This window comes from Mus musculus, chromosome 2 (genome assembly GCF_000001635.26).
Source record: "Mus musculus strain C57BL/6J chromosome 2, GRCm38.p6 C57BL/6J".
NCBI lineage: Eukaryota > Metazoa > Chordata > Mammalia > Rodentia > Muridae > Mus > Mus musculus.
The window spans coordinates 77,122,765-77,136,451 of record NC_000068.7 but is presented as its reverse complement, the minus strand read 5'-3'; the positions used below and the strand labels follow the sequence as shown (position 1 = coordinate 77,136,451).

Sequence of the window (13,687 nt, the reverse complement as noted above, 5' to 3'; positions counted from 1 at the left end):
AATATAAGATGTGGTTGCAAGAAACTCCAGAAAATCACTATCCAGAGATTATTATTATTATTATTTTTTTGCTATTCCAAAAATAGCAAATTCAGATGGCATCCTCATCCTGCCCCTGTCATGTCTTGATTGATAACAAATAGACTTGGCGGGAGAGCCGGAGTCAGAGAGACAGTAAGCTGGAACACCCATTAACTCAAACACAGAGATTCACCTATAAGCAAAGGGCTAGCATTGTCTCAATGTGCTCATTTACACGCAGGGTATGGTGGGATGCTAAACAGGCTTATTAGGGAGATCGCTGGCATTGAGAAGAACCGGCAAAAGAGGGTTGCAAAAATTGAGAATTTTGTGTCAGAAATAATTACAGCATGCAACTGCTTTCCCCTGTCCATCTTCATTGGTAAGGGAGGCCCTAGACATTGACAAAAAGGAGTTTGTGCATCTCACCCTAGTCCAGGTAACCCGCATGTCCCAAATGCATTCTGTATTCCCACACACAGATCTCCAAATCTTGCCGTCCAAATTTGATGCTACTGTTAGAATTGCCATGAAATCCAAAGCTGGTGATTTAAGCTTTGCACAACTCCTTGTCATTGGCTACATTTGCACATTTTACTTTTACATAATAAGTATTTTACTGTCCATATGAAAATGTTATAGAATTATTTTCATATGTGAAATAACCAGACCACCATAGAGAATACATTTGTATTTATACATAAAATAATCATCTTATTGTAGAAAATTAGTGAAAAATTAAAGAACAAAATAGATGATTAAATCATATTTTTGAAAAAAATTTCAAAAATGTATTTTGGTGCACATTTTTAAAAAGTCCATCATTGATGTTTAGACTCAAAGTAAATTGTCTTATATATATCATTTCTGAAATCACTTATGGATATTCATTATCAGCCCTTCAGATCATAAGTAGCCTTTTGTTTCCTATTTGAGTATAGTAGTATTTAATTCATCCTTACTAGATCACAGTATGTCTTCCATTCAGTGGTTTTATAAGTGAATAATAGTAATTAATATTAATGAGAAAGTATACATGAATATAGAGGAAATTAAAACACCATCTGACATCTGTTGACTGTTAATATCTGTCAGGTGCTACCATAGGGACTCACATAGATCACTCATTTAGTCTTCATAACTTTATAAGATCAATAGTTTTGTCTGAGGTTGAGACATGCTGAGAAAAGCTGGTTTATAAAATGTTCAGGGTTACTAAGTGGCAGAGTCAGCCTGTGGGCCTTGGTGCTGCTTTGTAGCACTGGGAATCAAACTTAAAATCTTGTGTATGCTCTACCACTTAGCTACATTCCTAGCCCAAAGTCTAACTCTGAGTCATTGTGTTATGTTGAATGCCTGCCATTAATCAGAAGGAGGTTTGACATATTATTGCTTCTCACTGTGACCAAAGGAAAAACGTTCTCTGTCTCTGGACAGATAACTAAGTGTGTGTGATTTTTGTTGTTGTTGTTGTTCAAAAAAAACTATCTTCATACATGAGAAATATGAAATATTTTTCTGCATATCATAAGGAAAATGAATTCATAATGAATTTTAAAATAGAAAGGTGGAGATATCAGGGCAATTTCATGTAGTATTATGTGCTGAGGAAAAAAGATCTTTATGCTATTTTCTAAATTGAACGAACACACCAATCAAATTATCTCACCAGTTACTAACGTAGCAGTAGACTTCCTGTCTGTTGTGATTCCTCAGGAAGTAGATCATCACGCTGTGTGGATGTGAGATGTTCCTTTGCAATGTGTCTGTGGTGTTTCCCAGAAGCTTCGCTGCATCCTTTACTCCATCTTTCTCAGCCTTCTTGCATCCAATTCTAACCTGTCCTGTATCTTCTTAGCTCTTGTATTTTCCCTGCAGTCTCTCCCATTTCCTAAGAGGCTTTCTGACGTCTTTACCCAATCAATTCAACTCTATGAAGCTACCTCCTCTTACTTTCCACCAGTGACCGCAAGCCTCGAGGGCTGAATGGTTTCTTGGCAAAGATCCTTAACATCCAATATGATGCCTGTTAACGTTGTCAGCACCCCACCCCACTCTTCTTGTGATAATTCTTCTACTGCATTGTTCTCAAGCTGTGCTTCCTGGATCCCTGAGAATCCACAGATGTAATCTCAGAAGATCCACGGGGTCCTACGATAATTTCACCTTTGTGATGCTTATCATAAGATGCTCTAGGCTGTTATGATTCAATGCTTCCACTTGCATCTGTGCTTCAGTTTTACAGTGGGGCAGCAAAGCCTGACTTTCTGACAAGTGGTTTCTTGTACTGAGGGTCCACAACCTCTGTCTGAGTTCTCGAGTTCTCCAGATTGAAAAACTGGATTGCTCTACAGTATGGAGATAGGCTGCATGGATGGTCCCACGGCTCAGCCTGGCCTTTGTATGCGTGCTGTGACTTTCACACTGTGGCATGTGCTAGGAGTTGCACAAAACCAAAAGTCCCCATTCTGTTAATTGGTAGACCCTGCGGGTGAGTAAGAAGCAAATTGAAATATATTGTCATTGGTTGGTGCAAGTCTTCTGGAGAACAGGTTAGCACCGATATCACGGGCCTTGGAAGGCTGATGGCCCACCAAACCTACCCACTGATAAGAATTTAGTTTGTGAAAATAAGAGCATTCCTCAGATTTATAGACAAGGAGCAAGGAGTTAGATGGAGAGGGGATTATTAGAATTAACTCAACCCAACACTTTACAGTAAAGATGGAAACCAGATTTGGAGTTTAACAATATAAGAGTAGTAGTAAATCATAGTCTTGCATGCGATGTTGTATTTGGCACTAAAAGAATATTTTCCTACTATTTCCTACTATTTATTTTCAGCTAAAGGTCACAGAGTATGTTTTGTTCTGTTTAAGAGTTAAATGGAGACTATTTTAGGCTTTGTTGATGATCTTACCCTTTGAATTGTAATTATCTAAACTCTACTTTTGTGACATGAAAACAGCCATAAATTCAGAAATCATCATGGCTGCATTCCAATAGAACTTTATTTGTGGACACTGAACTTTCGATTTTACCATGTTTAAAGACATAGAAATAAATCTTAAAAATTTCCCTTTAACATTATTCTTGGGAATGTCATATACAATTTCAGTGTATTTGGCCATATCTCCTCCCACTCCTCTTCTTCCACGTTTATGTGTTCATTTTTTATTATAGCTCACTAAGTCTGCTTAGTACTGATGATATGCAGTGGTGTTCTCTCAGATTCTGGTTACTAGTATAACACTGTTGTAAGATGAAGAATATCTGTATGCTACTTGTATATCAGAAGAAACAGTTGTAGTTGGTATCTACCTGAAAGTAGTTTTAAAGGTTAAGGCCAGGAATTCATTCAAGAGAGACAGTTGAGGGTCTGGGAAGATCACAACCCCCAATGTCTTGACCAATGGGAGGAAACTGGGCAAGCAAGCCATGGGTGGAATAAGGAGAGATGTGTGACTACAGGGGAGGGAAGTCTGGGCGGATTAGAAGTAAAATCACGTCCCAAGGTGTGATTTGCTGTGCTGTGACTGCATTTAATCTGCAACAGGAGCACGAGGACAAACAAGGGGGGAAAACCGAGGTCTGAGGTGGAAGCAGGGAAGGGCATGCTTCGGAGGAAGCAGGCTATGCGACTGACTAGGAATGGGACGGAAGGGAGCTGGAAGAGAGAAGGCAGGAACAGAAGCTTGTCTCCTGTGAGCGGCTGCTGGACTCCTGTGAGCGGCTGCTGGAAAAGACGGAAGGAGGAGATCCGGATATTCTGAGTGTGAGGAAGTTGTTGAATCAAGTTTTGGTGAAGATTTTCAGAAGAATTTAAAGATCAGGAAAAGATAAGATTTATAGAGTTTGCAGGTAGAAGAACAGAAACTCGGAAGCAGGAGGGAATAATGAACCTTCTCATCAAATATGATTTGTATTTATAAATTATCAATTATCTACTAGACCTTCCTGGATCACATACGGTGTCAGGTATTTGTGCTTAAAACGTGGTCCTTTAATTTTACACTGGATGGCAACTGATTTACATTTTCTGTTTTCATGGACTTAGGCCTTGGAAGATCGTGTGTGGGAACTCTTACGGGAAGCAGACCGGACAGCTGAAGCAAACAAGGCTCAAAGTCAGGTGTATGACGCCATGGCCCAGACGCTGGGTGAGGCATGGGCAACCCTGGTCTCCATGCTTGAAAGAAGAAGGGAGCTCCTTGGGCTGACGTCCGAGTTCTTTCAAAGTGCTTTGGAGGTGCGTGTTTCTGAACGCATTTTGACATCCTAAAACAAATGTTTGACATCCTAAAACAAATGTTGCATACATGTTCAAAATGGCAGGATAAAAGAGATATATACGATACACCTTGTATCGTATATATATTGTATAATATGTACATATATGTATTGTATATATATAGTATAATATATAATGTATACATAAAATAATACTTTAAATATAGACCATCAGTCATATAGTTAAGTAAATGCAGAACTTTTACACATGTCACTTTGATCTAGTTCCTTCTTTAGAAGATAGTAATATAGACTAGAATCTAATTGCTCTCACTATACAATTATTGGGGAATGCTCATGTGGGGAATTTTATTGGCTAAAAGTCAGAGGATAAAAAGAATTACAGAATATTCCATAGAACGTTTGACTTGTAAATACAGCATCTTAGAGTATTTTCCTGAGGAATCTGAGTGCTGTTCTATAGTTTAAGCCCATTAAAATACAAGGAAAGGAAGAAAAAGGCCCCAAACTTCCAATTGCTTATGACTCTAGTTGGCTGCGTGAACCTGGGGGAGCAGGCCGTAAAAAGGAGGTGGACTAAATCTCATGCAATAGCCAACTTGACTCAGAGCATCTGACAAGTTATATGTGGGAGGTTAGGTTAAGAGGCATCACTTTGCGCAAGGTACTAATGATGAGGACAAGCTGCACACTGTGAAGACACGGTTTTCAGAGGCACATGAATAACAACAGCCGAAGTAAATCCTGCTACACCTGGTAGGAGCGTGAAAACACATTCCAAGACCAGTTCTGGGTTTTGAAGAAACTGAGGCCACAAGACTCTTGTCTTGTTTTCTCAGAAGCAGTCAGAATTCTCCTCACACAACTTTATTCCTGGACTGTGTTTCAACATAGATGAATGGTCACTGAACCCCTCTGTAATCTTTCGTGTGTGTGTGTGTGTGTGTGTGTGTTTTACATTTTTCTTTGTGGAGGTTATCAATTAAAAATGTGAGACTCCCCCCCCAAGATATATATTTTGTGCAAGACAATTATTGGAAATTTCACATTTTTAACTTCCCTGTCAGTGGCAGCAGGCTCCTGCTGATATGCAGCTGCTACCTCGGTGTGGTTAAACACTAACTGAAAATCAAGATGTTCTTAGAAGGGAAATTCAGGAGTTAAGTCCAGAATTACGAAGGTAAGGAAATTAGCCACAGAACATAAAACTTGAGGTGGACGATCTCATGCTCCATGAACTGATTTCGAAGAGGAACAAACCCCTTACTGTAGCTTTTAGGATTCACACACCACAGCTCCAGGCCAAAGCTCTGCTCATTTTATAGACCATCTTCAGGGAAAATTCAATAGATGATCTCCTTTCTTGAAAGAAGAAATAAGCCAGCTGAAGTATACCCACAGAAGCCAAATTACAGCCCTAGCCGATTCATTCCATCTTCGTGGGAGGGGAATAAATGTCACCGTCTTTGAAACTCAGCACTCTTGAGAACAGCAAATTATCTTTTCCTAACATCAGGCTCAATATTTGTTTCTCGCTGTGGTTTAGCGTTAATGATAGCTAATTTTCTCTGTGATGTGGAAATAACTTCCAGATATTGTAAGGAGTAGAAGGAAACACTAAATTGAGCCAGATCAACTGGGCACTGTTATCCATCCACTCAAGTGAACTTTTACTGGGTCTAGGGCACTAACTAAATATGTCTGTATTATCTGGCTTCCCATTCTATAAACTGCTCACACTAAGTGGAGGGCAGAGTCCTACATAATCTGCGTGCAGCTTCTCTGTGGCAAAGCAGTTTTCACCAATGATTAAAAGAGATGATTGAAATTAATTTTAACTCTTGTTTGAGTTCCTGTTGCCATTCCTATTCCAGACAAGCTTCAGAAAGAGATGGAAAAATCCACAAGATGAGAGTTAATAGGAGATCAAGGACTTCTTAGACCATTGTTTCAGATTTAACAATCTTGAGTAAAGAGTCTGACATAGAGATATGTAAACTATACCATGGCCATAAGCTCTCCGTAATGTTCTACTGGAAAACAACAAATAACCTTCAGGGGTTCCTCTTTGGAAGATTCTCTTGGAATAATGTCTTTAAAAATCAGTTATAGAAACTGGGTGAATGAGAGATGTGAAGTTCGTGTGCCTGTGGTCCCCTGTAAGTATAACCACAGCAGAGTTCTTCAGAATTGTAAGAGAGGTTATGATGGGATGTGGTGGCTATTATAGGATAATGTCTGACTTACAAGCTTAACTGTCAGATGGGGGTCATCTCAAACACTGCTGTGTCTGGGAACAATACACCTGAGTGACAGTGGCCAGTGTCCATTAGCTTTTCTTACAATGGTACTTTGCAAAGGGGCAGGCCCACCAGGCCCTCTCGCCATTCCATACCACTTAGAACTGCATTTCCTGCAAGCTGTTGTGATAATCAAAATATGATACATCCTCTTAGTCAACTTGTTTCATAAAATATTAAGTATCACCAAGTTCAAAGGCAATACTTTAAGGAAAGCAAAACAGGAAGTCTAGTGCCGTGGGAGGCTTCTTTGTGTTTCTCATGAATACTTTGTCTTTATTGTTTTGTTCTAAACCAAATCTAAAGGAGGACATTTTACCAGGCTCTTTATGAATTATGATAACCTCTACTGAGCCTTGGTGTAAAAACATACTACCTGTATGTAAATACATGTCCCACCATGGGGACATAGTAATAGAATATTTAACTATACTTTGCCTCACCTAAAATTTATGTTTAAGATTATCTCTCCAAGTAACTTTCCATCCACATTTACTTAAGAAAAATTTTAACAAATGAAATTGATCATATTGGTCACCATTTGTGTGTTATACACTCTCCTTGAAGTGGAGAAATGTTCCAGTTTTTACTTGAGATTTAGCCAATCTCATTCTATTTATCCAAATAAGGCATAAGTTGTGTACTGTTGACACAACTTCAAATGAGTTTGCCAGTTACAGCTTCAAAAGTTAAAGCTTGCTGCTTCTCTCCCATCCCCAGTTTCACTCCTTCTTACCAAATTAACTAATTTATTTTAGTTTAAAGTTTATTACATATTTTTATATTTAATTTAGTTTCAAATTAATTAACTTGTTTCAGACCTCCTTCTCTTCCCCCTTTACATGTGTGTCTGTGTGTGTGTGCATGTGCATGTGTGTTTTCTTCATGAACACTAGACTGTCATTTAGAAACATTTACAGTTTATATATAAGCTTAAACACACAGAGGAAAAAGTCACAATATCTAAGTAGATTTTCTCTGAGATCCCAAGTTAATTTACTTTGATTTTATAGATTACTTGTGAGTCAACTTTTTTTTTGATTTTTGTCAGCAAGTTTTCTGGCTATTCTTTGAGAACTATTTTAGAATATTGATGGTTACTGAATTTATGGCTGTAGGGAAGAGACAACCTTTTCTATATAACCTTCCCTGTATAAGCTCTTCCCTATATAATATCTATGTAAGATAATTTTAGCTGAAAAACTTACAAGATATTTGGAGGTGGTTTATTTTAGCATATATAATGTATTTCTGGTTACAAAAGAAAAAATGGAGGAGAAACAATGACATCCTGTAAATTCAGTCCATGTAAACACGTGCACAATATCCTAGATTAGAGCACACTAACATGCATCTTCACACAGCCCTTCCCCCTCCCTCCCTCCCTCCCTCCCTCCCTCCCTCCCTCCCTCCCTCTACCCCGCTTCTCTCTCTTATTGAGTCAGCAAGGTCATTAGTGTATGAGAAAAATCTGTAAGTATAATAAAGTATCCTGTTGGTTTTAAAAATCATGTTCATGTCTTTCCTTGTGTTTTCTCATAGTTTGCTATAAAAATAGACCAAGCTGAAGCTTTTCTGCAGAATCCTCATGAGTTTGAGAGCACTGAAGCCTTACAGTCACTTCTTCTGCTTCATGACCGACATGCCAAAGGCAAGGAATAGGGGTTTCCTCCTTTCATATTAGCTTTTGCAGATTAAAAAAAACAAAAACAAAAACAAACAAACAAAAAAACAATGTTAACATGTGATTCTCAGAGAGGCAGCGCTTGGAGTTCTCCTACTGTGATACTTTAGGTTGCTTCAAGAAAGGATAAACAGAACTTTGCTTTTGGCTACCTTCTGAAAGAAAGCGTTAGTGATAGGTGACCCCAGGGAAGGTAGAGAGGGCCTGTGGAAAGTTCTTCCCTGGGTGTTCTAGAGCTTCATCCATGAGGACAGAGGCTGATGTGGCCCTCCATCCCCAGCATCTGTCAAGGTGCTGCATCTCTTAAATGTTCCATCGAAGGGTAGATTTTATACATCAACCATAAGAATAATTCCCCTTTCATCATTTCAATAAAAAAGAATGGAGACGAAAGTTCAAGAAAATATTAGGCAGAGTATTTTGAACTCTCTCTCAGAGTATCTAGTAGTAATGATTTTATTGTTAAAGCATAGTTTATATGTCAGTCTTCGCCACAAGAATCTGGGGCTGGCCAGGACTGATAGAGGAGGTGGCACCTATGAAAATAATGTAGATAAATGGTTGGGGGAAAGTTCTTTTTCCTGTTTTGAAAGGTATTTTATAATCTGTTACTGGGCCTGAGGGAAATATCTTCATAGATTTATCACAAATTTTTATATTGTTAGTGTTTGTTTCATTTTATTTTGACTTTTACAAAGACTCCATGTAGTTGATATTTGTCACTTTTAACTGGATTTGATCCCCAAAAAGTTTGGCAATGATGGAAAAGGAACAAAGCAATAAAGTGAATTTTTAAAGACACAATGCACTCACACATGCACACATGTGCACACACACATGCACATACATTCTATAACTCTCCAACACTCTATAAAATAGTTCTTCATTATTAATTGCTTGCTACAAATTTTTCAAAATAAAGTGATTAATAACTCTGTCTTTCCAGTGTAAATTTTTTGGCAGCCTGCCAAATGCATAGATGTGTTTTTCTGGTGATTTCTCTGTCACACCTGTCACTGTGAGATATAAACAGTAACAGTAGACTCAGCACTAAAGCCTCAGCTGGCTGTTTTGACACAGCAGCAGTTATCTCACTGGTTCCCCTGAGGCTAAGCTGAATCACTTAACATTCCTGGTAGGAGGCTGGAAGAGACTCAGATCCAGTGACCAAGATGGGTTCTATGGCCTCAAGTCAATCTCACCCAGCCAATGTGATTATCACTCAACAATTTTACTCATGGAAGCGAAGTAACTTTACCCCATGGAAGTAGGGACTTTCCGGCAAACATTTGCTGCTGGAAGAGGAGACCATTAAATATTCCTTTTTCTACATTTGCTAGCATCTTCAGGTTTAACAGGGTCTGTACACAAGGGAGCCAGCTGAATCAGATGCACCCTGTTTTTATTTGGAAGCCTGAGGCTATGATGTCCTGGTATCCAGCTGGCAATGGAACCATGCCTTCCTTTTCAGTGTAATCTTTGAGAGTCTACTGAGCCTCATCGTGGGTTGACAAGATAGATGAAATGCTAGCTGAACACAGAAAGCATACTTTGTCTTTGGTGGCATGAATCTTGGGATATTTTTAAGCCTCTCTGTGTGATATTTGAAAGATTGTAGGGGGCAGTGATCAAAAGAATTCAGTCCTAATGAATAATGCCCAATGGTGGCTTCAAGAGCTTTGTTTTTATAAGATGGGATTTAGACTAATCAGCCGGTTCAGTGGGATGTGATTAAGATGATATAATTTGAAGTGCACATTAATGCATAAAATTTCTGATTGCTAGGCAAGGGCTTTGTATCTATCATCATCATTAAATTTACGGGAATAAAGTGTGAGTTAGCAGTTCTAATAAATTTCTGAGTTATTGAGCAGTTGAGTTGTATAAAAGTGTATTATCCTGATGACAGAATATAACTGGGAGCTATGGTGACACCTACCTCCAACTGTCCCTTTACTTCATTTAGCTTCACTTGTGTGACCGCTGTACTCCATTGCATAGGTCAGAACAGGATGACTGCATTGATGTTTCTGCCTTCTGGATTGTTCCAAAATGTCCCACCAGGGTACAATGCTTTAGATTACAGAAGACTAACATGGTCTCACCCATCTTTTCTCCTTTTGAGCTAACATTGCCTTTTTAGTCTTTTTCCAGAAAATGGTTTCCTGATTAGTTTCCCATCTTCTGTTTTGAATCGAATGACATAGAAGAATGTTTCTGAAACAGTTCTTGGTGACGAACCCATGGTCCTGTCATCATAGTGCACTAGCGCAGTGGCAAGGGCAGTTATAAGCTAAATAGCCATATATAATCGTGCCGTCAAGACAAGAGCTATGAATAAAAGTAATGTTGTGCTATGGAAATGGTTAATAGGAGTATTTGGTTCAGTTTATCCTTTGAGGAACTGACAACTGTCAGGCCTGAATATGCATAGAATAGAGGTGGAGAGGAAGGGAGTTGAGGTGAATGGCATTCTTGACAGAGGAAATAGGGGAGAATATAGAGGTAGGGGGAGGTAGAAATGTGTGAAGAATTTACAGAGGCGAGATGGAGCCTTTTGGAAAAGGAAGCTAGAAGTTAGGTTGTGCCAGATGTGATAATCTACTTTAAGGGATATGGCCTTCCATTTTAAGGCAATAAAGCTGTAGTTGAAAGAGGAAGAGAGGAAAAGTTGGAGGTTGGCATAGAAAAGGGAAGAGAGGAATGGAGGACGGAGATAGAAATAGGTAGAAGAAGATGGAGAAGGAGAAAGAGAGAGAGAGAAAGTCTATATACGTCTCCCGGGACAAATGCCTGTTTATCTTAGACAGGGCACGAAAGATAGGCTAAAGAAAACATTCATACGTTGACCTTGGTGAAATGATAAGTCTGTTGGGCTAACTTATGGGAGCATGGCTGACTCAGAACCAGCAGCGTCTCAAGGGAAGCCACCTCACCAGGGTGATGACTTGTAAAAGCTGTGTTACTGCAGCTTTCTGCTGAATTTGCAGACCAATTTACTGAAAAGACTCTTTCCTAATAAATATTTACAGCTCATGTAAGCCTCCCCCACCCCTGGGAATGTTGTGGATCTTATAACTTTAGAGCTCTTGGGTCTTGTAAGTTTAGTGAAGTTCCTGAACCTCATAAGTATTTCAGTTTCCTGAGTCTCAGGAGCCTTCCTCCTCCCTTCAGGAGGGGTTGATAGAATACCACTTACCAAACACAAAGCATGTTTAAAAAGATCTCTGTGGGTTAAGTGTGAAGAATGGGGGAGTGGGTTAGAGAGAGGATGCAGTCAGGAGAGGGTTGCACAAATCTAGGTAGCAGGCAACACTTTGCATCATGAGGTGGAGAGAAGCACACATATTCAAAGTGGGATGAGAGTATAAAATAGAAAAATCATTGATGGTAAGATAAGGGACGGCATGGGTCAGAGAATTCCTACCCCTGGCTTGTAAATAATGGATATATTCTAGGCTGTTTCTCCAATTGATGCTGATGTGTAGATCTTCAAAGCACTGGTCTCAATCCTGCCTACCCCTCAATGCTCTCTCCCCCAGGTGATTCTTCAGTTCTTAGGATTTAACCCCCCATTCTATAGTATACAATACAATCACTATAGATGTTGTTAACTGGTGATCCATTTGACAGACACATGTGTTTGATCGCATGGGATTTAAAAAATCCCCAGAAATTGCAAAGCATTTAACATATTTATACATTTAAATTATTTGCAATGCCGCATATCATTAGTATGTTATATATATATAGTGAAGAATGCACAAACAATTGCACAGAGGCTCCTTATTACATTTCTTCCTTTCTAATTTCCTTCTAGAACTCTTAGAAAGATCCCTAGACCTTTTAAACAAAAGTCAACAACTGACTGACTTCATAGAAAAATTCAAGTGTGAAGGATCTACTATGAATTCTGAGCTGATCCAGGGAGCTCAGAGCAGCTGTCTGAAGATCGACAGCCTCCTTGAACTTCTGCAAGACAGGAGAAGGCAGCTCGACAAGTACTTGCAGCAACAGCGGCAGGAATTGTCTCAGGTTCTGCAGTTGTGTCTGTGGGACCAACAAGAAAACCAGGTAACGTAAGTGGACATCAGGTGAAGTCTCAGTCTTGGCCAGTTGGTTATTATATGGCCTGGTGATGAAATGGTATCATAATTGCCATGGTCGAATATGACAATGGCTAGCCCCAAAGCATTTTCTCTTAACTACTATGTAGCTTTCCCAAGTAAGTATGCATATGAAAATGAAGATTCCCATCTCCCTTTCCTTATCGTGTTAACACTGCAAATGGAGGAATGCCTAGGTGAACATTTGAAAATATGTATCCCATCATTGTATTTGCAGTCTCCCCTCCAGACAATTACTTTGGGGCTTTTTTTTTTTTTTTTTTTTAGTTCTGAAATGTGAATTACGGTTTCCTGGGAATCAGAAAGATGTGCCAAATTGTGCTAGATTGCTACTGATGCCATTTAAAACAATCTGTAACTGGAAAATAGAGATAGCTTTCCTGCAAGACTGGTCACATTCCAGTGGAAAACAGTAGAACATTGGGGGTTTGTGGTTATAGGAGTTTAGGACTCTGTGGGTTTGCAGATTCAGTAGAGTTCAGACTGTAGGTATACCACTTCAAAGTTATAGTGGCCAAAGTCCCTGATCTAACGGTTGATATATTTACTGCAGCATTTCTGTTTGCACCAATCCCTTGGTCACAGGTGTGTAGATTCAGTGGCAGGAAATCATCAGGAGGCCGCACTCCTGGTCAGGGTGCATATGTTTTCTATTGCTATGATGCAAACTAGAAGTCAGACATAAAGCTGGAAGGATATGTGTGACCAGGAGAAGTTGGTTCTTTTTTCAGGCTAAAAACAAACAAACAAACAAACAAAATGAAGATTTAATGGCTAGCATTTAGATTTTACTTATGGAGTACCTACTACATGCTGTTCCCTATTACAAGTGTTGCAGTTACACACAACAAAAGTCAGGGTCATTTTCCTTTATGAGTTTTCTTTTGTTGTATTTCTCAGTCTTTGCACTATTTGGTGGTAGGTAGCTCTCGCTCTGGAGGAGAGTGTCTGGTGAACACTGGGAAGTAGAATCTCTGAGGTATACCACCCTACTGTGAGTAGAATACTCTCAGAACATCTAAAATGTCACCAGAATTTGTAAGGTGTATCCCAGCATGCAAAAATCAGTGTCACTTGAGAACTACTAGATCGTATGATGAGGTCATAAAATAAGTGAACAATGACAGATTCTCTTGGAAAATTTAGTGGGATGTGAGTGTTGGCCTTGCCCCATTAATCAGATAAGCCTCTTGCAGAAGCTTCCATAGGCTGGAGAGCCAGGACAGACCATCCAGTCACATATTCTACTTGTGTTCTGTGACCTTCTCTTACAGGCTCACCCTTTCTGTAAGCTACCTCTTCCA

The 13,687-nt window shown here is 39.3% G+C and overlaps 1 protein-coding gene across 10 annotated transcripts in view; it reads left to right on the top strand.

Moving 5' to 3' along the window:
* The window catches only part of Ccdc141 (coiled-coil domain containing 141), a 163,868-nt gene that overhangs the window by 37,318 nt on the left and 112,863 nt on the right, over nucleotides 1–13,687 (top strand). For all 10 annotated transcript variants that reach the window (XR_001783148.2, XR_003953673.1, XM_006499911.4 and 7 more), the window contains 3 exons: nucleotides 4,079–4,270; nucleotides 8,115–8,223; nucleotides 12,077–12,330. Coding sequence is in view for 8 of the 10 variants with exons in the window: in XM_006499911.4 (XP_006499974.1) it covers nucleotides 4,079–4,270; nucleotides 8,115–8,223; nucleotides 12,077–12,330 (555 nt within the window). In the remaining 2 variants the exon portion in view is untranslated. The remainder of the gene's footprint in view (nucleotides 1–4,078; nucleotides 4,271–8,114; nucleotides 8,224–12,076; nucleotides 12,331–13,687) is intronic.